Source organism: Kogia breviceps, chromosome 1 (genome assembly GCF_026419965.1).
Source record: "Kogia breviceps isolate mKogBre1 chromosome 1, mKogBre1 haplotype 1, whole genome shotgun sequence".
NCBI lineage: Eukaryota > Metazoa > Chordata > Mammalia > Artiodactyla > Physeteridae > Kogia > Kogia breviceps.
The window spans coordinates 113,551,990-113,577,268 of NC_081310.1; the positions used below are offsets into that span (position 1 = coordinate 113,551,990).

The following is a 25,279-nucleotide window of genomic DNA, read 5'->3' on the forward strand; positions in this document are numbered from 1 at the left end:
ATTGTAGCTGTTTATCAGCTCTACAAATTATGCAAAGCAGATTTTTCATCTCTGACCAGCACTGGTGGATTTTACCTTCCATTCTGCTGTGTCATGTTCAGGGAACTCAAATTCCTTGTTCAATCTGTTTAGGCAAACCAACTAAAGGAGACTAGAGAGACAGCTCAGGAAGGTTATGTGAAACTAGGGGAGCAAGTGAGGTTAGGCAATGTGGTACAATGGAAAGGGCAATGGCTTTGGAGCCATCTTGAGGTCTTATGTGAATTAACTTCTCTGAATCTGTTTTCACATCTGTAAAATGGCAATAAAGATTATCATCTTGTTGGGTTGTTGTGAAGTTTGAGATATTATACTCATATTCAACAGATAAATGCAATGACACTGGAGTGTTTCAAGTCACACTACTAATTAGAGGCAAAGCCAGGGTTTGTGGACCCATGTCTATATGCTGTTAACACCCACATTTGCTCCACTGTTTCACACTGCCACCTTGGAATCTGGCCTTCAGAGGCATGAGTCACAGCCACACCCCATGTGACCCAAGTCAGACTTCCAACCCAGAAGGGCCTTTCTATGTTATCCCATGGTACCTGGTCATTCTCCTCAAGGGTAGAGGATGGAGGCACTTCCTCCCACATCACTCTTCTGTCTTGGTTTGACCCTCTAGGGCAAAGAGCTCCATTTTAGAAGGGTGAGTCTGTACTTTGTCTTTTTCTTATCCCTGGGGCCTCAACCCCGGTATACTAAGTAGAATCTGATTTAAAATTGAAAAGGGAGAGGAATGTAATGTGTGCATTTGTTTAAAAGTCTGACCCCCTAAGTGCATTCAAAGGCCAGAGCTCCAGCTTGGCTCATACAAGACTTGCATGGAAAAACCATTCACGGCCATAGGTTTTGCTTGAACCCATTTTATGGCTGTTCTTATTCTTCATTCTCCTTCTCTCTCCTAAAAAGCTAAAAAGCAAAACTTGCCAGTTATCCCACAGACTGCCCTATTGCTTTCTGTGTAGCTCAAGCCTGATTTCTCGTTCCCACTGCACCTCTAGTTGTGCATCTTTGGCAAGTTACTTAATTTCACTAAAGCCTTAGGTTCCTTGTCTGTAAGGGTTGCTTTGAGGATCAATGAGATAATCCACTTAGCGTGGTGCCTGGCATATAGTAAGCCCTCAGTAAATATTAGCCATTGTTATTACTAGTAGTGACTAACCATTTGCACTTCCCTATGTGAGCAGCTTGAACCATTGGTTCTTTGCAAATGGTGTGGGAAAGTCTACTTTCCACCAGTATACGATGGTTATGTTACAGTGTGTGGGGGGGCAGTTCTCAGCAACTAAACTCTTTTAATTCATGATTGACTACTTGTTTTTGTTTTTATCACGCAGCTTGCGGCATCTTAGTTCCCGGACCAGGGATTGAACCCACCCCCTCAGCAGTGAAAGCGGGGAATCCTAACCACTGGACCGCCCGGGAATTCCCCTATGATTGCTTTGATTTCAAGTCTCAAATGAACCATCTCAGGAAATAGATCTCTGCCTAAACTTTCTAAGTCTGAGCTCCAATCACCTCCTTTGTGAATCAGCAATAATTCCCTTCTTTTAAATCCTAAAGCATTGATAGCCCTTCCCACATGAATTTATGTTTGTTGAATAATTATTATTTTATTGGTTCATTTATATATATTGTCACCATTAAGGCATTCGCTACTTCAACCAGTTTTTGACTACCTTCGGCATGCCAGGAATTGAGCTAATTAGATTTTAAATTCTTCATTAGTGGGTCTCCTTTCTTTGACTTTCCTGAAAGCCCTGCAGAGTTCTGGGCACAGTGGACGGCACCTCATAGTTCTATACAATGATTATGTCCTTGAAAAATGAATAAAATAAACTTTTTGGAGGCTACATTTTCTATTCGGTAGCTGACTGAGTGAAGAGTCTATTACAAACCGCTTCGCAAAGTGAAGAACTTTGCGAAGCGAAGGATCACTTCCTTTTTCATGAATCGTATGCGTGAATTTGAGATTTCTTAAGATGGTATTAGCTCACAATCCGTCGGTATGCTTTCGCTTTCTGACGTCCCAGGACGTCGAAATTCGGTTGACAGCCCCCCGCTAGAGGGCGCGCAACTGCCCACGGAGATTCCACCCGCACTGCGCAGCCTCAGTCCAGGGGTGGGCGGGAATCACCTTACGGACGCCCGTGACGTCACCGGAGGGCGCGGCCCGTGGGTGTGGGCGGGGCCTTCCCCTCAGCGACGGGCGGGGCCCGGCCGAACCCCCTCTAACAGCTGAAGTGGGTTGCGAGTGGGAGGCTGCGGCTAGTCCTCAGCGGTGTTTGGGAAGATGGCGCCTCCGGTGACGGACTGGGGGCTGAAGAGCATCGTGTGGCAGAGTGAGTGCGGTGGGGCAGGGGCTGAGAGAGGGAAGGCCAAGAGGCCGCGGCGCCGGGCCCTGCTTTCCTGCCCCAGACCAGCAGTCTCTTGGGGAGCCGCCACGGGCACTCGTTGCTTTGGCTTCCATGTCCATGTTAGCACTTCTTCCTGCTTTCCTTCCCAGCCCTTGTTCTGGCAGCACCAACGATGGGCGGGGTGCGGGAGGACGCGGCCTTCTCGCAGGCGTCCGGCAACCTCTGGGCTGGGCTCGGCCGGGCTCTGGCCCCGAAACCCCGCCCTGCGTGAGCGGCCCCGGGCCCGGCTTTTTCGCCCGCGGCCCCTGCGCGGTTCCTCGCTTGCGCTGCCGCCAGGGCCCCACCAGTCGGCGATGTCTCTCCGCCCGAGACAGTCTGAGCGCTGTGTTTCTCTATCCCGCCCCTCCCCTTCTCAACAAGCTTGAGTTTTCCAAGACTGCTTACTATGCTTATTCGTCTTAGTATCAGCGAGAGTTTTACTAACCGTTCTTTACAGTGCTTGTCCTTTAAAAAAACAAAAAGAAAACCTCACTGTTAAACAGACCCTTCTTCCCTTCTAGAAGAACCCACTTTTCTAAAGAGTTCTTGATTAGGGAGCATCGGAATGATTAAATCTCGGGGCAAATCTGCACCTTCACCTCTTCCTTTCCACTCTCGAAGCCACTCCCTTCCGCTAGGAGTGTATTATAATACTTATTGGTTACTGATATTCTGCCATTGTGCTGTATCATCTACGACTTTCATAAATATCACTCCAAACCTAGGTCCACCAGCTTAGAGAAGGAATGAAACCGCCAAACAGGAAGAACCATCATTGTTTGGCATTGCTGGGCTCAAAGTAATTATGGTCTACTAGTGGAAAGGGGTAACATCTAATTAGTATTTCTGGCTCCAGCTTGTTAAGCAGAGTTCCTGTGTAAAGTTAAAACTCCAAATCGGTAACTGGCATACTGCTTAACATACTAAAAACAAGGTTATAAATAGAAGGGGAAAAAAGTTATGAAAATATTTTTTAATTGGATAATTATAAGGTTAGCATTTTGTTTTTCATAATTTACATGGGTCCCTTTTAAGGTTTGGTAATGTTTTAAAATCACAGTGGCATTTAAATACATTTATATGAAAATGGGTAATGAATTGTGTTGTATAATTTCCAAGATGGTCCTTAACATCAGCATTTATCAGAAAAAAAAAGGTTAATGATAGTAACCTCGGTATTGATAGCATGGAAACTAGGCAAGCGCGAGCGTTTACAGGTAACAAAATTTCTGTCTTGTGCTGTTAACTTGAGGTAGCTCCAGGATACCTACATGGAGCATAAGATAAAGAAGAGGGGACACTGAATGGAAGGAAGTGTTATATAGATTAAAAAAAAATAGTTCTTCGAATTTTTGTGGAAATAGGAACATAACTAAAAGACAAGATGATATTCATTCAACACTTAGTTTACTTAAAGTAGAGAGAGAAAGAGAAGTGGGAGCCTCTGAGTTCTGTTAGCAAAAGATGAGAAAGTCTGAAAGAAATGATGGAGGAATCTCCTCAGATGTAGGAGAATCATATATTTGACTGGGAAAAGGTTTTGCTAGGTTGAAGGTAGTATAGTTAGGTCAGGTTAGAAAGATAAATAACTTAACATTCAATTTACCTGTAAAGTAGGGAGAAGGGAATTAATATTTTTTTAACATAACTCTGTGCCAGGTACTATTCTTTACAAATATCAAAACAATAAGAATTATTATCTCTTTAACATATGTTAAAGCTGATACATCTATTATCATAGCTGCATAATTCTTTTTTTTTTTTTTTTTTTGTGGTATGTGGTCCTCTCACTGTTGTGGCCTCTCCCACTGCAGAGCACAGGCTCTGGACGCGCAGGCTCAGCGGCCATGGCTCACGGGCCCTGCCACTCCGCGGCATGGGGGATCTTCCCAGACCGGGGCACGAACTCGTGTCCCCTGCATCGGCAGGTGGACTCTCAACCACTGCGCCACCAGGGAAGCCCTGCATAATTCTTAATAGAAAAAAAGTCAAAAACAACCCAAATGTCCATGGACTGGTGAATGGATAAATAACCTGTGGTTATGTCCATACAATGGGTTATTATTGGGCAATAAAAAAGGAGTACTGAAACATGCTACAGTATTGATGATCCTTGGAAACATTATGCCAAATGAAAAGAAGTCAGTTGTAAAGAACCACATATTGTATGACTCCATTCATATTAAATGTCCAGAATAGACAAATCTATAGAGATTAGTAGAAAGTAGATTCGTGGGTTTTTTTTAAATTTATTTTATTTTTGGCTGCGTGGGTCTTCGTTGCTGTGTGTGGGCTTTCTCTAGTTGCAGTGAGTGGGGGCTACTCTTGGGTGCCGTGCAAGGGCTTCTTGTTGCAGTGGCTTCTCATTGCGGAACACGGGCTCTAGGCGCACGGGCTTCAGTAGTTGTGGTGCGTGGGCTCAGTAGTTGTGACACACGGGTCCAGTTGCTCCGCGGCATGTGGGATCTTCCTGGACCAGGGCTCAAACCCGTGTCCCCTGCATTGGCAGACGGATTCTTAACCACTGCACCACTAGGGAAGCCCTCTCTAGAGCTTTAAATTCCAAACAGGCCCTGGCAGAATGCAATGGATAATAATGCTTGTGAAAAGTAAACAGTGGGGAAAAGAAAACAGTAGATCAGTTTTGTAATTATCCCCCATTATTCAATAAATATTATTAAATTCCTATGGGAATACAGCAATAGAAGGCAGACAAGTTCCCAGCCTTCTTGAATTTTGCATTCAAGTGGAGAATAATAGAAAATAAGTGTGTAAACAAAGAATAAATGTGATTATTTCAGTCTGTGATATCTATATATAGAAAGGGACTCTTCTAGGTAGGTGGATCAAGAAAAGTTTCCCTGAGTAGGTGACATTTGAGCTGAGACCTAAAACATGAGAAGGAATCAGCCTTTAGGGACCACATTAAAACCCCTTTTAAAAATTTAATATTTGAGTGCAAAGGGCTACATTTATTTACAAAACTAATTCCCATACTTAAAGTTTCTAGTGCTTGGTATTGTTCATTTGCCACTTTTGCTATGGGGGGCGGGAATGGTAATAAAAATATCACTGATAAAAGATTTTAAATAAAAATTTGATGAACTTTATTTGAAAAACACACAGCAAAACAATAGTAATTAAATCGACCATAAAGCAAGTTGAAGCGACCTATGACATTTTTTTCCTTATTCATTATAGCCTGTTTTCTTTCTTGTCTATAAACGATAGTCTAATGTCTGTAATTCACCTTGTATATTTTAGAGGAAATGTTAGAGAAAATGAACCTAGTAAAATTACAAATAAAAGTAATCAGGGGCTTCCCTGGTGGCGCAGTGGTTGAGAATCCGCCTGCAGATGCAGGAGACACGGGTTCGTGCCCTGGTCCGGGAAGATCCCACATGCCGCGGAGCAGCTGAGCCCGTGAGCCATGGCCGCTGAGCCTGTGCGTCCGGAGCCTGTGCTCCGCAACGGGAGAGGCCACAACAGTGAGAGGCCCGCATACCGCAAAAAAAAAAAAAAAAAAAAAAAAAAGTAATCAGGATGTATTTATCTGAGCCAATTTTTTGCACATTAAATCATAAGCTTTTGGGTTTTTTTTCACATTTTTCTTCTAGTCCTTTTATAGCTTCAGATATATTTTTATTATTTGTCATTTTGTGACTTCCTTTTTTTATTTTATTATTATTATTATTATTATTTTGCAGTACGCGGGCCTTTCAACTTGCTGTGGCCTCTCCCGTTGCGGAGCATAGGCTCTGGACGCGCAGGCTCAGCGGCCATGGCTCACGGGCCTAGCCGCTCCGCGGCATGTGGGATCTTCCCGGACCGGGGCACGAACCCGTGTCCCATGCATCAGCAGGCAGACTCTCAACCACTGCGCCACCAGGGAAGCCCAACTTCCTTTTTTTAAAGTTAACATTAACATAACTTTTTCCTCCTCTTTCAAAATCTTTGTAATTAACAATTTTAATCATTCTTAAATACGTTGATGTGGCAAAAAATTTTGATAACAGAAACGATTGTAAAATAAAATTAATCTTCATCCCTACCCAGACCCCTTTTCCAGAGACAACCACTCAGGTTTCTTATAAATTCCTTGAGAACTTATTTATGCGAATATAGGCATGTATAAAATATATTTTTGTTTTAATCAGTTATCTTTGTTTTATGTCTTTTTTTCATTCTGATCACTTTAAGTTTATCTTGTTGAGCAAAATTCTCTTCTTTTACTTTTTGGATATTTGCAGAGTCATGTATTCTTTTAAATCAGTATTTATTGACTACTCTGTGCCACCCACTATCCTAGGTGCTTACTCCTTGACCTCCTGGAGTTTACAGTTCAGTGTGAGGAGACAGGTACATAGGTACTAAGTGCTATATTAGCAGCGTGAAGAAGTTTCATGGGAGAAGAGAAGAAAAAGGAATTATTTCCTCTGCGAGTGTATCGGGGAGACTCTAAATAGGAGGTAACAGTGAAAGGTAGTAGAAAATAAAAAAATAAAAAAAATTTTAAAAAAAACAAAAAAAACAAAACAAAAGAAAAACAGTGAAAGGTAGTAGGATTTTGCCAGACAGGGAAATCTGAGCCAAGACCCAAAGATGTGAAAGTATGCGATTGTTTATGGAAGAGGGAATAATTCCTTTTGTTTGAGTACAGAGTATTTGTTGCAAGAAATAGGGGGATGAAGACTAAAAGGTAGGTTGGAGCTAAATTGTTCAGACATGCTGTAGCAGTGATGAGCTACTAAAGCTGGAAGGTTCTTTTTCCTCCTTCTCAAACAGCAGTCATCAGCATTTTGGGGACTTACTAGAACAGTGCTGAAAGGAAGTCATTTTCTTGTTCCTAAAGTTTTCATTAAGTATAATGCTAGTGTGAAGTGCACTAATGCTAAATGTGCAGATGGATAAATTTTTAAAAAATTTTTTATTGATGTATAGTTGATTTACAGTACTGTGTTAGTTTCAGGCATACGGCAAAATGAATCAGTTATACATATATGTATATACACTCTCTTTTTAAAAATTATTTTCCCATATAGGTCATTACAGAGTATTGAGTAGAGTTCCCTGTGCTATACAGTAGGTCCTTATTAATTAGTTATTAGTCCTTATTTATTTTTGGCTGCATTGGGTCTTCGTTGCTGCGCACGGGCTTTCTCTAGATGTGGCGAGTAGGGGCTACTCTTTGTTGTGGTGCACAGGCTTCTCACTGTGGTGGCTTCTCTTGTGGAGCACGCTCTAGGCACACAGGCTAGTTGTAGCTCACGGGCTCTAGAGCACAGGCTCAGTAGTTGTGGCACACGGGCTTAGTTGCTCCACGGCATGTGGGATCTTAGCAGACCAGGGCTCAACCTGTATCCCCTGCATTGGCAGGCAGATTCTTAACCACTGCGCCACCAGGAAAGTCCCAGATGGATAAATTTTTATTCATGTAACTACCACCTAGATTGAGGTATGGAATGTTTCCAAGCACCCCATAACTCTTCCAAGGCCAAATTCCACCCTTTACCCCAGAGTAACTACTGTTCTGACTTACATTGCCATCAAGCAGTTTTATAGCAGTGGCTTTTTACCTTTACACCCTTATGTTTAAGAGAGGAACACTTCAGGCTGTTTGTTGGGTTTTTTTTTTTTTTTTTCGGTACGTGGGCCTCTCACTGTCGTGGCCTCTCCCGTTGCGGAGCTCAGGCTCCGGATGCGCAGACTCAGCGGCCGTGGCTCACGGGCCCAGCCGCTCCGCGGCGTGTGGGATCTTCCTGGACCGGGGCACGAACCCGTGTCCCCTGCATCGACAGGTGGACTCTCAACCACTGCGCCACCAGGGAAGCCCCTGTTTGTTGTTTTTTTAAAAAATATTTATTTATTTGGCTGTGCTGGGTCTTGGTTGCGGCACTCGGGGTCTTTGTTGCCACATGCAGGATCTTTTTTAGTTGCGGCATGTGGGATCTAGTTCCCTGACCAGGGATGGAACCCAGGCGCCCTGCATTGGGAGCATGGATTCTTAACCACTGGACCACAAGAGAAGTCCCCCTTCAGACTTTTAATTGTAAAGTATTTGCTTGAAGAATAAATATAGAAGTTACTAAATTTCTACCTAGAAATAATTGCTTTAATATTTGCCTTTGTATATATTTAGGTGGTCTTATACTAGTTCTCAATTTTCATATTGTTCCATAAATTTTTTTAAAGATTTTTTTGATGTGGTCCATTTTTTTTTAAGTTTTTATTGAATTTGTTACAATATTGCTTCTGTTTTATGTTTTTTGGTTTTTTGGCATGAGGCATGTGGAATCTTAGCTCCCCAACCAGGGATTGAACCCGCACCCCCTGCATTGGAAGGCAAAGTTTTAACCACTGGACCACCAGGGAATTCCCATTTCATAAAATTTTTAAACAGTAAACCTTGAGCTTCCCTGGTGGCACAGTGGTTGAGAGTACGCCTGCCGATGTAGGGTACACGGGTTCATGCCCCGGTCCAGGAAGATCCCACATGCTGCAGAGCGGCTGGGCCTGTGAGCCATGGCCACTGACCCTGTGCGTCCGGAGCCTGCGCTCCGCAACGGGAGGGGCCACAGCAGTGAGAGGCCCGCGTACCGAAAAAAAAAACCAAAAAACAATAAACAAAAAACAGTAAACCTTGAAAGCCCTAAGTGGTCTTTCCCATGAATAGGTCAATCTGTTTTTTGTTTTTAATTTATTTATTTTATTTATTTTTATTTTTGGCTGAGTTGGCTGTTCGTTGCTGTGCGCGGGCTTTCTCTAGTTGTGGCGAGCAGAGGCTACTCTTCGTTGTGGTGCTCAGGCTTCTTATTGTGGTGTCTTCTCTTGTTGCGGAACATGGGCTCTAGGCTTGTGGGCTTCAGTAGTTGTGGCTTGCGTGGAGTCTAGAGCGCAGGTGCAGTAGTTGTGGTGCACGGGCTTAGTTGCTCTGTGGCATGTGGGATCTTCCTGGACAAGAGCTCAAACATGTGTCCCCTGCATTGGCAAGTGGATTTTTAACCACTGTGCTACCAGGGAAGTGCAGGTCAATCTGTTTTTTTGTTTGTTTGTTTGCGGTACATGGGCCTCTCACTTGCTGTGGCCTCTCCTGTTGCAGAACACAGGCTCCGGACGCACAGGCTCAGCGGCCATGGCTCACGGGCCCAGCCGCTCCGCAGCATGTGGGATCCTCCCGGACCGGGGCACGAACCTGCGTCCCCTGCATCAGCAGGTGGACTCTCAACCACTGCACCACCAGGGAAGCCTGGTCAACCTGTTTTTATTCAACTAGTAATGAGTATTACTTTTACCTCTGCCCCAGGCCCCTGGGATTACCTTTATAAAGATTCTTACCTATTCATTTCCTGTTTTTCAGACAAATCAGTTTTTCTTGCATATTTATCAGGTTTATTAGTTTCTCTGTGATTAAAGATAGTTGTACAAGTATACCTTGGCATTGCTGATGCTATACACTACGTTGTTAGTTCTCCTTTTATTTTTCCTTTCAGTGTTTTCACATCCTCTTTGGTGTTACAGTTTTAAATACATTTCCTTTTATATATAGGAGAAACAGAAGGAGCAAAGATAGAGTAATTGGTATTAATAGGTCATTAATTGGGTACCATCTGGACTGGTGGAAGATTAATTTAGAGATTAGGTGGAGGCCAGTTGATGGAGGATGTTGAATAGTAAGAGTCTAGATTTTATTCTGTAGGTAAAAGTAAGCATTTGAGAGAATTTTGAGGTGGGTATTGATATAACAGGGCTGTGCTTCAGGAAGATGACTCTGACAACAGTGTGAAAAATGGATTGGAAAAGGTAAAGGGGTTGGAGGTAGAAAGCAGGAAATCCAAACAGGAGATTATTGCAGTAGTTCAGTGAGAAATGATGAGAATCAAGGCAATGCTGGTGACAGCGGCAGTCACCAGAAAGAACAATCAGTACAGCCTAATGATTAGAAATGGAGGAAAGAGGAAATAGCCGAAGACTATGACTAAGAAGATGACAATAAAACTCAGAAATGGAGAAGTCTAGAGCAGTTTTTAGGGTATTTAATCTCAGTTTGAGGCACATAGATGCTTAAACCTGTATTGTGTAATGGAAAGAAGTCCAAGGAGAGATGAGGATTTGTGGAAAATTGAAGGATTCCTGGGGGTTAGGTGGAAATAGGGAGAAGTTGGTCAAAGAGTACAAATTTCCAGTTAGAAGATGAGTAAGTTCTGGGAATCTAATGCACAGCATCATGATTATAGATAACAGTACTATACTATATAATTGCAAGTTGCTAAGAGAGTAGATCTTAAATGTTCTCACCCCAAAAAAGAAATGGTAATTATGTGAGGTGATGGAGGTGTAAACTAACACTACAGAGGTAATTATATTGCAGTATATGTGTATCAGATCAACACATTGTATACCTTAAAGTTACAAAATGTTATATGTTAAGTATATCTCAATAAAGTTGGGGGAAAAATTAAAGGACAAATCTGTTAGAGGAAACTTTGATGATGAGTATGGTCTCTGAGGAAGAGTATAGAGCAAGCAGAGCAAAAGTAAGAGAATTGAATCTTGGGATGTATCCATATTTAGGGTGTAAGAGAAATGGATTATAAGGTTAAATAATTCTCATTAATAATTAGAGGAAATACCTTTTTAGTTCTGTCATATTAGTTGCTGTGATTTCCTTTGACTCCTCCAAACACATTTTACCTGTAACCACATCACTTTTCATGGATGCCCCTAATCTCTCTCCAGAAAACTAGTTATCTCTTTATCATTTATTTTTGAGATGCTAACACTGACAGGCTTGGTATCCTCAGATTCTAAGGTATGCTCAGATTCTAGTTAGAAATAACCACATGTTACTTAAAGTTTTCTGATAGCCAAATCAAAAAAAAAAAAGGTAAAAAGAAACATGAAATTAATTTTTAAAATGTATTTTGTTTAACCTGATCTATCCAAAATGTTATCATTGAAACATGTAATCAACATACAAAATGATATTTTAAATTTCTTTTTGTACTAAGTCTTTGAAATCTGGTGTGTATTTTATACTTGCAGGACATCCCAGTTCAGACTAACCACATTTCACGTGCTCAGTAGCCACATGTGACTAGTTTCTGCCATATACGACAGTGCAGTTTCTAAAGTGGTAAAGACTGGAATGAGTTCGGCTAGGGAGCTGTTCAGTCTGCTCCATCATAAATTCCATGAGCATTCATTTCTTAAGAGAAAGACATAAATTCGGCAAAACTTAGCAAAATGTCTTTGAGTTTCAGCTTGTTTTAGGTATACAGGAATAAAGCAAGCTTAGAAAGGGAAGTACCATAATGTTTCAGTGCCTCAGTGCTACTTGAGAAAATCCTTCCTCTTTGCCTGTAGAATACCAGAATCCACTGCTTTAGGCTTAAATTATGGTTAAATACTTCAGACTTTTGCCATAAATCTTATATAACATCATAATCTTCCCAGCAAACATATATAAGCCTCTTAATATATCTTAACACTTTCACACCTTCTCAGTCACAATAAAACCTTTCAGATCACAATTCTTATGATGAGTATCAGTAACCCTTATTAAATATACCCTCTGCTTGGACATGTCATTTTTTAACATGGTGCTGAAAACTTGTGGGTAAATTTCCAAAAGCATTAACTTAAATATAAATTAAGAAATAGAAAAGTTTAAATGAATTATATAAGTATCTCATTATCAAGAATTAATGGGGCTTACCTGGTGGTGCAGTGGTTAAGAATCCGCCCACCAGTGCAGGGGACACAGGTTCGAGCCCTGGTCTGGGAAGATCCCACAGGCCGCAGAGCACCTAAGCCCACGCGCCACAACTACTGAGCCTGTGCTGTAGAGCCCGCGAGCCACAACTGCTGAGCCCGTGTGCCACAACTACTGAAGCCCGCGTACTTAGATCCCGTGCTCTGCAACAAGAAGCCAACACAATGAGAAGCCCACGCACTGCAACAAAGAGTAGCCCCAGCTCGCTGCAACTAGAGAAAGCCCACGTGCAGCAACAAAGACCCAACACAGCCAAAAATAAAAGTAAACAAAATAAATAAAATTTTAAAAAAGAATTAATGAAAAACAAGTTACTGTAATTTACATTTAATTGTATTTTATGTGTTACATTACTACAGTTTTCAAAATTAACCAAGAATTAATAAAACATTAAATGTGGGAAATTTTTATCTTACAAAGTAGAATAACAGGTATTTGTGTTAATTGCCTATGTGTATTTTATTTAGTAATTTAAAATATATGTTTAGATTAATTTTGAAAATCATTGCAAGGAACACATTAATAAATATTTACTGATTATAAATAAATTCTGAATATTTGTATCCTAATGCTGTGACACATTTTTGAAAATTGTAGTAAATCAGGAAGAAACTTACCTAGTTTTGATTGTCAGATGTAATTTAGCAATGGGCCAGTTAGGGCTATTCCTGTGGGGTTTTTGTTTTTGTTTTGGCCGGGCCATGGTGGCATGTGGGATCTTAGTTCCCCAGCCAGGGATCGAACCTTGCCCCCTAAGTGGAAGTGCATAGTCTTAACCACTGGAACACCAGGGAAGTCCCAGTTTCTTGTTTTCATCTTGTTTACTTAGGATTTAAGTAAATAGGAAACACCAAGTCAGATAATACTTTCAGATATATTTTCCAGATATGTTTATATAATTAAATATGTTAGCCTTTTTAAAAAATTTATTTATTTATTTATTTTTGGCTGCATTGGGTCTTTGCTGCTGTGCGCAGGTTTTTCTCTAGTTGCGTCGAGTGGGGGCTACTCTTCATTGTGGTGCGCAGGCTTCTCATTGTGGTGGCTTCTCTTGTTAAGGAGCACGAGCTTTAGGTGCACTGGCTTCAGTAGTTGTGGCTCATGGGCTCTAGAGCGCAGGCTCAGTAGTTGTGGCACACGGGCTTAGTTGCTCCACAGCATGTGGGATCTTCCCAGGCCAGGGCTCAAACCCATGTCCCCTACCATTGGCAGGTAGATTCTTAACCACTGTGCCATCAGGGAAATCCCTAGCCTTTTTAATAATATTTTTATTCTCATAAAGATTAAAAATATATTACAGTTTAAATGTACCATATAGGTTGTATATTAAAGAGAACTGGATTTTTACTTCAAGTTTAACAAGTGAATATGCTTTTTATGTAGCTGAGCAATTCCAGTTGATATTTCCCAGCCATCTTGGACCTTTTGAGTAGTTATTCTGACTGTTGATTAAGATTCCTAAATAGTTCTCTTTTTCTTTGCAGAGATAAAAGCAACAGTGTTTGATGACTGCAAGAAAGAAGGCGAATGGAAGGTAGAATTTACATACTCACATAGAATTTGCATGAACCTAGAAGCCTTTATTGAGGACTTCTATATATTTTACTTATTATACTTCTATAAAAGTATAGAGTCTAGAACCATACTGCTTGCGCTCACATCCTAGCTTTACCTCCTATTAGCTGTGGCTTCTTGAACAAATTATTTGACATCTCTGTGCCTGTTTCCATATTGATAAAATGGGGATGAAGTACCTCATAGGGTAGTTGTAAATATTAAATGAATTAATCCATGTAAAATGCTAAAACGGTGCCTAGAACAATTATTATTCTACAAGTGGCATTTTATAATTTTAAGAAAATTTGATGTTAAACATAACATACATTTAAAATGAACAAGTTCTCTGCTTCAAAATGAAAATATTTCTATTTGCTTACGTATGTATAATATCATATGTCCGTATATTGAGGAAATAAATTTCTAGGTCATGCAAGTTAAATGAATTGAGATAATTTTGCCCCCTGTCCTAATATTTTAATTTTATGTTATAAAAAGTTTATAAGTTTGAGTAGGTTTAATGCATTAAATTCTGTCCTTTGTGAATTCTTGGCAGTCAAATGCTGATAGTATTTCTTAATTTATATTCATTTTAAGATAATGCTTCTAGATGAATTTACCACTAAGCTTTTGGCATCGTGTTGCAAAATGACAGATCTTCTAGCAGAGGGTATAACTGGTAAGTGTTACAAATACTCATCATGAAAAACTTTTTTTATTATGATTAGGAGAGTTTGAAGTATTAATAAATTTTAGTAATTGTGTTTCTCAGGGGGTTATGTTTTATTTTTTTAGTAATTCTAGCCATAATAATTACACTGGACATTCTTTTCTTTGTGAATCTTCAGAATAGCCTCTGTGAGTTTTTCCCTCAGCTGAGACATACAATTAAGCACCCCTAACCAAGACTAAGTTGCCTTATTGAGTTTGTTCTTCAAATTTTTTACTCTTAGTATTTGTTACAGTTTTGTATGCTCATGCACTAGGTTTACCTTAGTATTTTGATTAATGTTTGTGGTTTTCATGTATTGTTTTTATTTTTATTCTTATAGATTTATTTATTTTTATTTTTATTTTTTGGCTGCATTGGGTCTTCATTGCTGCGTATGGGCTTTCTCTAGTTGCGGCGAGCGGGGGCTACTCTTCATTGTGGTCCGTGGGCTTCTCATTGCAATAGCTTATCTTGTTGTGGAGCACAGGCTCTAGGCACACGGGCTTCAGTAGTTGTGGCATGCAGGCTCAGTAGTTGTGGCTCGTGGGCTCTAGAGCGCAGGTTCAGTAGTTGTGGCGCACGAGCTTAGTTGCTCTGCAGCATGTGGGATCTTCCCAGACCAGGGCTCGAACCCGTGTCCCCTGCATTGGCAGGCGGATTCTTCACCACTGTGTCACCAGGGAAGCCCGATGTATTGTTTTTAAATGAATAGTAAGATTTATGTCATAAAATCAACTTTTGTACATATTTACAAGTGTATAATACTGACTTTTAAAGTTTCTCTTTATTACCTAGAAATGAGGCTATTAATTGTAAATTTAAATCAGCTTTAGTGTGAGATTATGGAAAAAAAAAATCACACTACCACAGTTGCTGTCTTCCACTGGGCAGGATTGTGTTAATGAGATTTTAATTTCTCTTACATTTTGGGGAGAATACCAGTATCTTGTAACATTCATAATCATATCATCATCTATATAGCTCATCATCCTTTAAGTCATCTATTTAAATTTGCCTTCGTAACAGCCCTTTAAAGACAGATATTAATACCCCGATTTGTAAAGTGAAAACTGGGACTCAAAGTCAAATATAATTCTTTTATGTTTTGGATTCTAGTATAGTATATGTATCCTCTGTCACTCCTAACTTGTGAGGTTCAAAAGTACACCCCGTATTCAAGAAAGCATGAGCATTGCGTAGAATGAAAGGATTACCTAAAACATTTAGCAATGTTTACTTTTTGATATTTATTAGTAAAATAATATTTTATTGTTGATTACATATTCAGTTTGTGGTCTTTATGACCTTCAGTAGAAAATTAAGCTCTGAACTAGAAATTAGAAGATTAAAGCCTTGATTTTTCTCCTAACTAGATAAGTGTAATATTGATTAAGCCACTTAAGTTTTTTTACGTTCCCAGAGGTCTCTCTGATGTGCAGTTAGAGAACGAACCATTTGATAATATGTGTGCAGCACTATGAAGCTACAGAACCATTTTGCATTGTAAGGAGGTTTTATTGAATTTTTATAGACCATTGTTTCTTACTGTGTGTTCAGTGTTGATTGATACTGTTCAAGGAAAGGACTCTGTGGCCACATTAGTTTGGGAAACAGCATTAAACAAAGCTAACCAGGTTTCTTTAGGACTTTTTGGAGTTTTTTATATGCTAGCAGATAATGTGGATTCCCTGCGAAATAGGTATAGTGTTCAGTTTTCTAAACTTATTTGACCACAGAAGCCTTTTTTGGGAAGTGTTATATAGGACTGTATATCATGGAGCATATTGCTGTGGATTGTTCTCAATATCCTCCAGTCACCTAGGTTTGCTCTGATTTAATCATAATCATATCTACTAACTTGAACATGTCACATTTCTTTTGAGTTCCACATCAGCTCACCTGCATTGGCCGTTCAGTGACCAGACTTTCTGTCTGCATTCAGGTCATTTGTGAAAATATTCAGTGTGTCTTGGAACTTTTAAAAAACATGAGAAAAAAATACATGTGTGATGCTACCTCAGTGTCTCCACTAAAGTCAAGTAAAAACCTTTAAAAAAAATAGACTGGGAATTAGATTATTCCTTTGTCACTATTATAGGAATAATCATAAAATCCTTTCCTTTTTTATCATTTAATAGATATCCACTTTTCAGTGAATTGAAGAAGTGGCACTTTCTGCTATTGATAACCAGACATTTCAGAATCTTCTCAAAGTCTGTGTTCTAAATCATATTACAACATTTTAACATGTACGTTACTCACCAAACATAATACATAGTATGTACAGCATAAGATGACTGTAAGACACTTTATTTTGGGCACTAAGCAATAAAAGTAAATTAACACAGATTTAACCATAATCTTTTAAAGGTGAAATTACAATTGTTGGGAGTGGAGATAAAAATAAAATTAACTATTTCCTCAGAAATCTTATTTGATATCCTCTCTAACAGAAGCTATGATAAACCTATACTATACTAGTATAAATTTAGGGATGAGAAAATGAATCATCGTATTTAAAAGAGAAGTCCAACAGTAGCCTTCCTTGCATGTTAGATTAACGTTTTAAATTCTTTCTAGGCCCTTTGCCAGCGTGAATCTTGAAAGATGGTTCTCTTGATTTGTAGAATGATACTTTAAGTTAGTATTGTCTTAATATAGCCTTCATAGTTAATTTGACTATTTAGGGCTTAATAGTTTTAAATTCACTTTGTTTTATATTAGTTATTTATAAAGTTCTTAATTTCAGTAATAAAAATATAATTGATTAAATTATGGTAATAGTTCATTGTTGAAAAATGATTTATATTAATGTGTGGTTCTAAAAAAAAAAGAATTAATTGGCAATTTGTTTAAAGAATGTTATAGCAGTTAAAAACTTAGACTCTGGAGTTGGACAGATGTGGGTTGGAATCCTGTCTCTTCTTTCTTACTGTGTAACTTGGATAAGTTTCTTAACTTTTTTAAGCCTCAGTTACCTCATTTGTAAAATACATAAAGGGTTATAATGAGGTTTAACAGATAATTTATGCTTAGCCTGATTTCTGATATTTTCTATTATTATAGTAGAATATTTTTAAAAAGAAATACATATTTTAATTTTAAATGCATTTTCTTGGTTTCTTCATGGCATGTTGATTGCTTATGCTGGTAGACCTAACTATCAAATAGCTGCTTTATCTTTTTTTCTCATGATGAGCACTTAGCCCAGAGTTTAGGGAAGACACATTTTCAGGACTTTTTAATTTTTCAAATGAAGACAAAGAAAATGTTAAGCCCAGGATATACAGTTGTGTTTCTATATTATTATAAATAAGTACAGTGAATTTCATTTAAAAATTGTTTCAAGTGTATAAATATTTGGTTATATAAAATGACTTTTTTTTTGGTTAGTTGTGGAGAATATTTATAAGAATCGAGAACCTGTCAGACAAATGAAAGCTCTTTATTTTATCTCTCCAACATCAAAGGTGAGTGTTTTAAATCTTTAAAAAGTATGTTCTTCAAAATTTTCACCATTGACATGATTTTCTCTTAGAAAATTCAAAGTAATAAAATGTCCTTTATTAGATGCTTAGGAGAGTCTCCCTGTGTTAGAAGATTGTTTCATTTGCATTCTTCTCAGTGAGAATATTTAAGTGAAAGAATTCCTTTCTCCCCATCTATTAAAGTAGAATTTAATTATATAAAATGATAGTTTCTTTTGATAATTTATACCCATGCAGTTTCTATTCAACCATAATTTTTAGGAGGATGGAAATGTATGTGAAAGAAATGGTCTTGGATTAATCTTTCATTTATCTTAGTGACTTCCCTATAGTACACATATATGTATGGGTGTACACATATATATGTATGTATATATGCATACATGTATGTATATGTATATTTTTTATGGGAAAGGAATTTCTTTATAATCTAACCATGATTTAATTCATACTTAAAGCCAAAACTTTAGAGCCAAAGAAAGTATCAAATTCCTTTATTCTGTATAGTATGTGAGAATGCATTTTCCAACACATCCTTTGGCTTGTTCTTTGAATAAGAATGTTAATTTGGCAATTCCAATTTCATTTCTTCTAACTCTAGCAGAGCAGACAGTAGGGGAAAACCCAGACATTTACTATATGGTCTCTACATATTGGCTGCTGGTGGATTTTAATGACATTTTATATCTTATCCGTAATATAATTTTATAAGATAAAATTCATGATCGGAAAAAATGAAAGAAGCACCGTTTTCATCTCCTAAATTGGCAGAGGGATTTTTAAAAAGTATGTAGACATTTATTTATTTATCTATGTATCCTATTCTAGCTGTCAATACCCATTATCAATGGTTAATGGAGTAGAAACTACTATATATACACTGCTAGTGGGAGTATAGATTAATGCAGCCTTTTTGGAAAATAATTTGCCATACCAAGAACCTTGAAACATTCTGAATCTTGGAGTTTATTGTAAAAAAAAAAAATCAAATAAATGGTCAAACTAAATTTCAAAAGCAATAAAGATATCCAGATAAGTTCTTAGCATTAACAAATACTGGTATGAAAGACCATGTGGCCATTGAAAATGAGGTTTCTAGAAAATTTTAATGATCTATATTAATGTTCATTTTAAATGTTAGTGACAAAAGCAGGATACAAAATTATGTATTCAGTAAAGAATCAAAGGATTCAGAGAAAATGGTACCTGAATGTGACTCCTTTATCTACCACAACCAGCTGCAGTTTCTCTTCCTGTCCTGAATCAATTGCCTCTTGGGTTCTATAGGCCTGTGGGTACATGTGAGGCCTTGGACTCCTTGGGTACTTGTAGAGAAACTTGGTGTGAGATTTCCTTCCTCGGGTTGGGTGAGCACGCGGAGACCAACATCAGAAAGTTCCCAAGCAAGGGTCATAAAATGACAGATTTCAGGAAGAGTTTGTGTTTAAGAGATCTGTGAACTCTAGGGGAAAGGTCAGTTGGGTGGATTTTTGCTTTTATACCTACAGCCCTCAGGAGGAGAAACTTCTTTGCCTTCCTCTTCTTACGGTACTGCCTCTATTTAGGATACTCCAACAACTAAACCTAAGCTTCAAGTGAGCTGACAGAGAGAAGCAACCACACATCTAAGTAGGTCAGTTGGCCAGACAGAGACGGTTTAGTAAGAATGAAAAAAAGGGCACATGTAGCAACATATAGGGGCTTGGAGGGAAGAATGATAACCAGAACAGAAAAATAGTACACTTAAGAAGAGTCTGGTGTAGCACATAAACTTTCTGAAGCTCAGAAGTGTATTTTCTCAGTTAAATAGTTAATTGAAGAGGATAATCACTATGGAAATTTGAATTAATAGTCTAAAAGATTTAAATGGAGTATCTCAAAGCAAAAAAACAATCATTGAAATCATGAGGGGAAGGATAAGAGACTTGCAGGATAGATTCATGAGCTCTAACAGAAATATACTAGTTCTAGGAGTTGCAGGAGGAGAAAAAGGAACAGATGGATGAGAGAATTAAATTGTGTGTTCTTCATTTTTGCTTTCAGGCTACTGTATCTTTAAAACTACCAGCATAGAGGCAAATACTATTAGACTGTATTACCTGCTCTCCCTCCTCTTCGCAGTCTGCCAACCTTTGGCTTTTTCATTCTAATCCCCCTTGACAATTTTAGCTCCCAGCTCACTGTCAGTCTGTTCAGCAGTTCTCCAGTCATAGTCTGGATGGTTTCATTTTCCCTGTAGGTAATACTTTCAGTACGTTCATTGACTTCTCAATTCCTTGATCTGTTACCTTCCAGTGGTCTTTTTTTCTTTTTTTTTGGGGGGGGGGTATGCGGGCCTCTCATGTTGTGGCCTCTCCCGTTGCGGGACACAGGCTCTGGACGCGCAGGCTCAGCGGCCATGGCTCACGGGCCTAGCCACTCCGCGGCACGTGGGATTTTCCCGGGCCGGGGCACGAACCCATTTCCCCTGCATCGGCAGGCGGACTCTCAACCACTGCGCCACCAGGGAAGCCCGGTCTTGTCTTTTATGTTGCTTCAGCTTCTCAGTCACTTGACCATTCCTAGAGCTCCTCGTCACCAAAACAGCACTCTGTTCATACATTTTACCTTACTACTTACTATGCGTCTAGCTATAACTGGCTAGACAACATAGCATCTTAAAAAATCAGTTTATATATTAATCTTTTGACAGTTAAGGTTTTACTTTATCATCAAAATAATCTTAGTTATTTCAAAAGCTAACATATTTAAATTAGTATTTGATAAAATGTATATTAACATCTAACCTTTTTTAAGTCTGTAGACTGTTTTTTACGTGATTTTGGAAGTAAATCAGAGAACAAATACAAAGCAGCATATATCTACTTCACTGACTGTAAGTAGCTTTGTAAAAGTTATTGCTTCATTATTTCAAATCCTATTAATTATGAAGTATTTCTTGTAATGCTATTTTAGTACTAGTGACTTTCTATTTATTGTTTATTCTAATTAGGTTTGAAAGAATCTAAAAATATAAGATTATTTCTATGCTAATTCATGGTAAGGTGATAGAAAATTAAATCATTCCAAACTAGTTTCAAAAGATAGTCATTTTTGCTGGTATACAGGGGTGAGGGGGTTGATGGAGAGGGCTATCCCTCAAATTCTGTGCCAATAACAGGAAGAATTCTTCTTTAAATAAAAGTTTCAACTGGGGATTTGATTATATAATAAAATAATAAGACCCTTTGGGAGATGCACTGATGAAACTTCCATCTGTTTGCTAATATTAAGGGAGAAAACCAGTCACATTTCTTTTTCTATGCTGTACATTCAAATAAAAAGCAGCTTTCTATATTATTTTTCCTGTAAATTTTTATTTATCTCATACCTAGTAGTAGCTTGCATTTTTTAAAAGGCCATATCATAAGTATGTGTCCTTTAAGTAACCTTATTATACAGAAATTCATGTTTATGGAATTGATAAAATTTAATGAGTATGAAGCCTCTTTGAATTTAAGGAATTTTGAGGGTAAAGAACAACGTGTTAAAAGACAGCAGAAGCCAGTGGTTGATACTCCAACCTAGTTTTAGTGAAACTATATAAGCAGTTAGGTAAAAGGGGGGAAAAGACAGGTTCTAAGGTCCAGAACTTACTAGTTGAGAGGCTTAGAATTTCCTGACAGTAGAGGATATCCTGTAATTCCAGGAAAAAATTAAAAATTTGTGTGGTGTGATGCCACTTAGTGGCAGATTTAGAAAGTAGTATAAATTCCTAAGAAGTTCTGAAAGTCCTGTGAAAGTTTATTAAGTCCTTAGTTTGGACTTGATTTTCCTTCCTAACAATTTTAGTTTGCTGTGTTAGCAGCTCTCTAAGGAAATATATCTTAGGTTATGGTAGATATGAATGGGGAAAGTGGAATTTCTATTACAGCCCTCATTACTAGAATGCATCTGTTCTATAAAGTGAAAAACAGTATTTACATATTATCTCTGTCCTCATAGTGAATTACTTTGTGAAAGTCAGTAATTATATATAAAAAATAAATATTCTTGGATGTTGGAATGATTTACTCAAAAGAAGGAAAATTTAGATGCAGTTATATGCTTTGATTTTTTTCTTTTTCCCTCTCAGTTTGCCCTGATAGTCTCTTTAACAAAATTAAGGCTTCTTGCTCCAAGACAATAAGAAGATGTAAAGAAATAAATATTTCCTTCATTCCACTTGAATCTCAGGTACTTTCTATTTTTATTTTTTTAATTTATTTTTTATTAAAAAAAAATTTTTTTTTGAGCAGACAAAGGTTTGTTACAAGGGTCAAGCAAGGCGAATGGGCAGCTTGTGCTCAGAAGACCCAAATGCCTTTTATCTTTAAGTTCAGTTTATAATAGATTTTAAAATTCAGTTTTATGAACTTATTTGTTAATAAGGTTTATCCTAAAGATGTTTTATATATTATGTATTTGGTGAAGTTTGAACAATCCACAAATAAACATTTCCTCTGATGAAGGGAGGAACATGAATACTAAATTGGAATATAACATTAATAATGAAAGTGGACTTAAATTTCACATCTTCCACTAAGTCCTGTGTGTGTCAAGGTTTACAGCCCTATCGGATTATGAAACCAAAAGATTTTTAGCATAATGTTTTTTAAATGACTCCAAAGAGATAAATACTTTTAGCTTCTGTAACCATTTGTGATATTAAAACAAAGTTCTTTAGTAATCTTATTACATAATGTTATATAAGCTATTGTTTAAGTTATAAAATGAAGGATTTTTGTAGATTTGTTTTGCCTTTGGAATAGTTAGTGAGCCTTCAATTAATAATTGCAAACACATAGTACTTTCTCTGTGTCAGACACTTTCCTAAAATGCTTTACATAAATGTATGCATGTAATCTTCACAATAGCCCTATGAATAGATGATAATTCTATCTACATTTTAAAGATGGGTAAATCAAAGAGGTTAAGTAACTTGCCATAATCACACAGCTAGTGCATTGTTTATCTCTGTTCTCTGTGTTTGGATTCCAGCATTTCATAGAATTGAAATAGTTTACTGTTGTTTGGAACTCTAAGGTCAATATTTTAAGAAATAGAATGGTTCTGGATAATGAATTTTTCTTTTAAGCTGTTGCTGGGTTTTTCTGGGGGGTTTTTTGTGTGGTTTTTAAAAAATATTATTTATTTATTTGGCTGCGTCGGGTCTTAGTTGCGGCACGTGGAATCTTTGTTGAGGCACATGTGATCTTTCTTTGCGGTGCCCAGGCTTCTCTCTAGTTGTGCCGTGTGGGTTTTTCTCTCTCTGGTTGTGGCATGCGGGTTTTCTCTTCTCGTTGTGGCATGTGGGCTCAGTTGCCCCGAGGCATGTGGGATCTTAGTTCCCCGACCAGGGATCAAACCTGCGTCCCCTGCATCGGAAGGCAGATTCTTTACAACTGGACCACCAGGGAAGTCCCTAAACTGTTGCTGTTTTTGACAAAGGAAGACCATAATCAAGTTTCTAAAATTTTAAGATATCTGCTTAACATTAAACTGTTTTCCAAAGGTTACCTTTAGATTTATTCTTTTTAATATGATATGTAAGTTCAGTGTAGGGTGAAAATGGGCTTCCTAAAATGATGTGGGATTAAATAGTGGTGTGATAAATATTATATATGTGTTCAGAGCATCTTGCTGCACAGAAGATAAATAAGGTTTTAGCCTCAGAATTCAGTAAATTTCAGTAATTGCTGTATTTGGAGGAGAGGTTTTTGTATGTATCTGACTAATTTGATGGCTGATAGAAATAACTTGTCTTTGTGTGTATAGACAAATCTCATGAGACTCTTCTACTTACCAGTCTTTGCAAAATGTTGTGATTATTTGAGGTCCTATCTGTTGGCTATGTTTTTCCCCTAAGAAGTTTTTTCTTTTAATTTACTTCCTTGATAAATATCTTAAGGGAGTTTACTTAATAAATTTAACTGTTATGGGAAAATTACAGTGAAAATTGTAATTTTCTCAGTTTTGTATTGTGACCTTTTGTTTGTTTGCAAGTGAAGATATAAATGAAATACTGCTAACTGCTTTGAGCTGTAAGCAAAGGCCTATGTGAGCATTTATCAAGAACATGTGCAGTGGATATTGTCTTCTAGATGGAAAGAGTATGCTATGAAAAGATGATCAAGATATGTGCCCCACCCTCATCCGAGAGCTGTGAAAGAGATACAAAGTATTATGCATCATCAAAACAGTATCAGTTAAGATTAGGTTCATTATATGTGGAATCTAAAATATGGCACAAATGAACCTACCTACAAAACAGAAACAGACTCACAGCCATACAGAACAGACTTGTTGCCAAAGGGGAGGGGGGGTGGAGGAGGGACAGACTTTGAGTTTGGGGTTAGTAGATGCAAATCATTACATATAAAATGGATAAACAACAAGGTCCTACTGTATAGCACAGGGAACTATATTTAATATCCTGGGATTAACCTTAATGGAAAAGAATATAAAAAAGAATGTATATATGTGTATAACTGAGTCACTTTTCTATATAGCAGAAATTAACACAACACTGTAAATCAACTATACTTCAATAAAAAACTAAATTTAAAAAAAAAAAAAAAGATGTGGGAAAAAAAAAAAAAGATTAGGTTCAGCTGCATATAACAGGACAACTTAAACTTTCAGTGTTTAACCAAGTTGGAAATTTCTTGCTAATATACAAAAAGTCGGTAAGTGGGCTGGTATGCTGGCTCTACAAAATTTCAGGGGCCTGGTCTCTTAGGGATGGCCCTCATGATCCAAGATGTCTGTAGAATTATTACATTCTCATTTGAGGAGGGAGGATGAAGGAGAGAAAGAAGAAAGTACATTTTCATTTATATTTTATTAGCTAAAATTTAGTCACATGGCAATACCCAAGTGCATGGAAAATGGAAATGTAGTCTTTAAGCTGAGCATATGGCTGCTTGCCCCAAATAATTGGTATGATTACTGAAAAGTACGGGAACAATGGTTATTTAGGAGGCAGCTCATAGTCTGCCACAAGAGGAGATTAATTCTTACTAGGAAAATGAGAAAACACTTGAAAAATAGGTAGAATTTCATAAGGTAGTAATGAAGAGGGAAGAAATATTCTGAGAAGTGAAAATAGCATGAGTGCAAAGATACAAAATCAGGAAAGTTCAAGGGAACAGCAGGAATAAGGATTATAATGGGTGATGGTATGATAGATAAGGCTGTGTCTGTAGGTAGGTTGGGACCAGGCTGTAGGAGGCACCAGGTTCCATCAAGAGCGATGGCAGAAAACTGGCTGGTACAGAAAAGTCCTAAA

At 38.0% G+C, this 25,279-nt stretch overlaps 1 protein-coding gene across 1 annotated transcript in view; it reads left to right on the plus strand.

Moving 5' to 3' along the window:
• Positions 1–2,133: 2,133 nt before the first annotated feature.
• STXBP3 (syntaxin binding protein 3) overlaps positions 2,134–25,279 on the plus strand; it is a 55,349-nt gene continuing 32,203 nt past the window's right edge. Inside the window, exons 1-6 of the mRNA XM_059078648.2 lie at positions 2,134–2,387; positions 13,698–13,747; positions 14,368–14,449; positions 17,876–17,952; positions 20,767–20,845; positions 22,085–22,185. Coding sequence (XP_058934631.1) covers positions 2,339–2,387; positions 13,698–13,747; positions 14,368–14,449; positions 17,876–17,952; positions 20,767–20,845; positions 22,085–22,185 — 438 coding nt within the window. The 5' untranslated portion in view covers positions 2,134–2,338. The remainder of the gene's footprint in view (positions 2,388–13,697; positions 13,748–14,367; positions 14,450–17,875; positions 17,953–20,766; positions 20,846–22,084; positions 22,186–25,279) is intronic.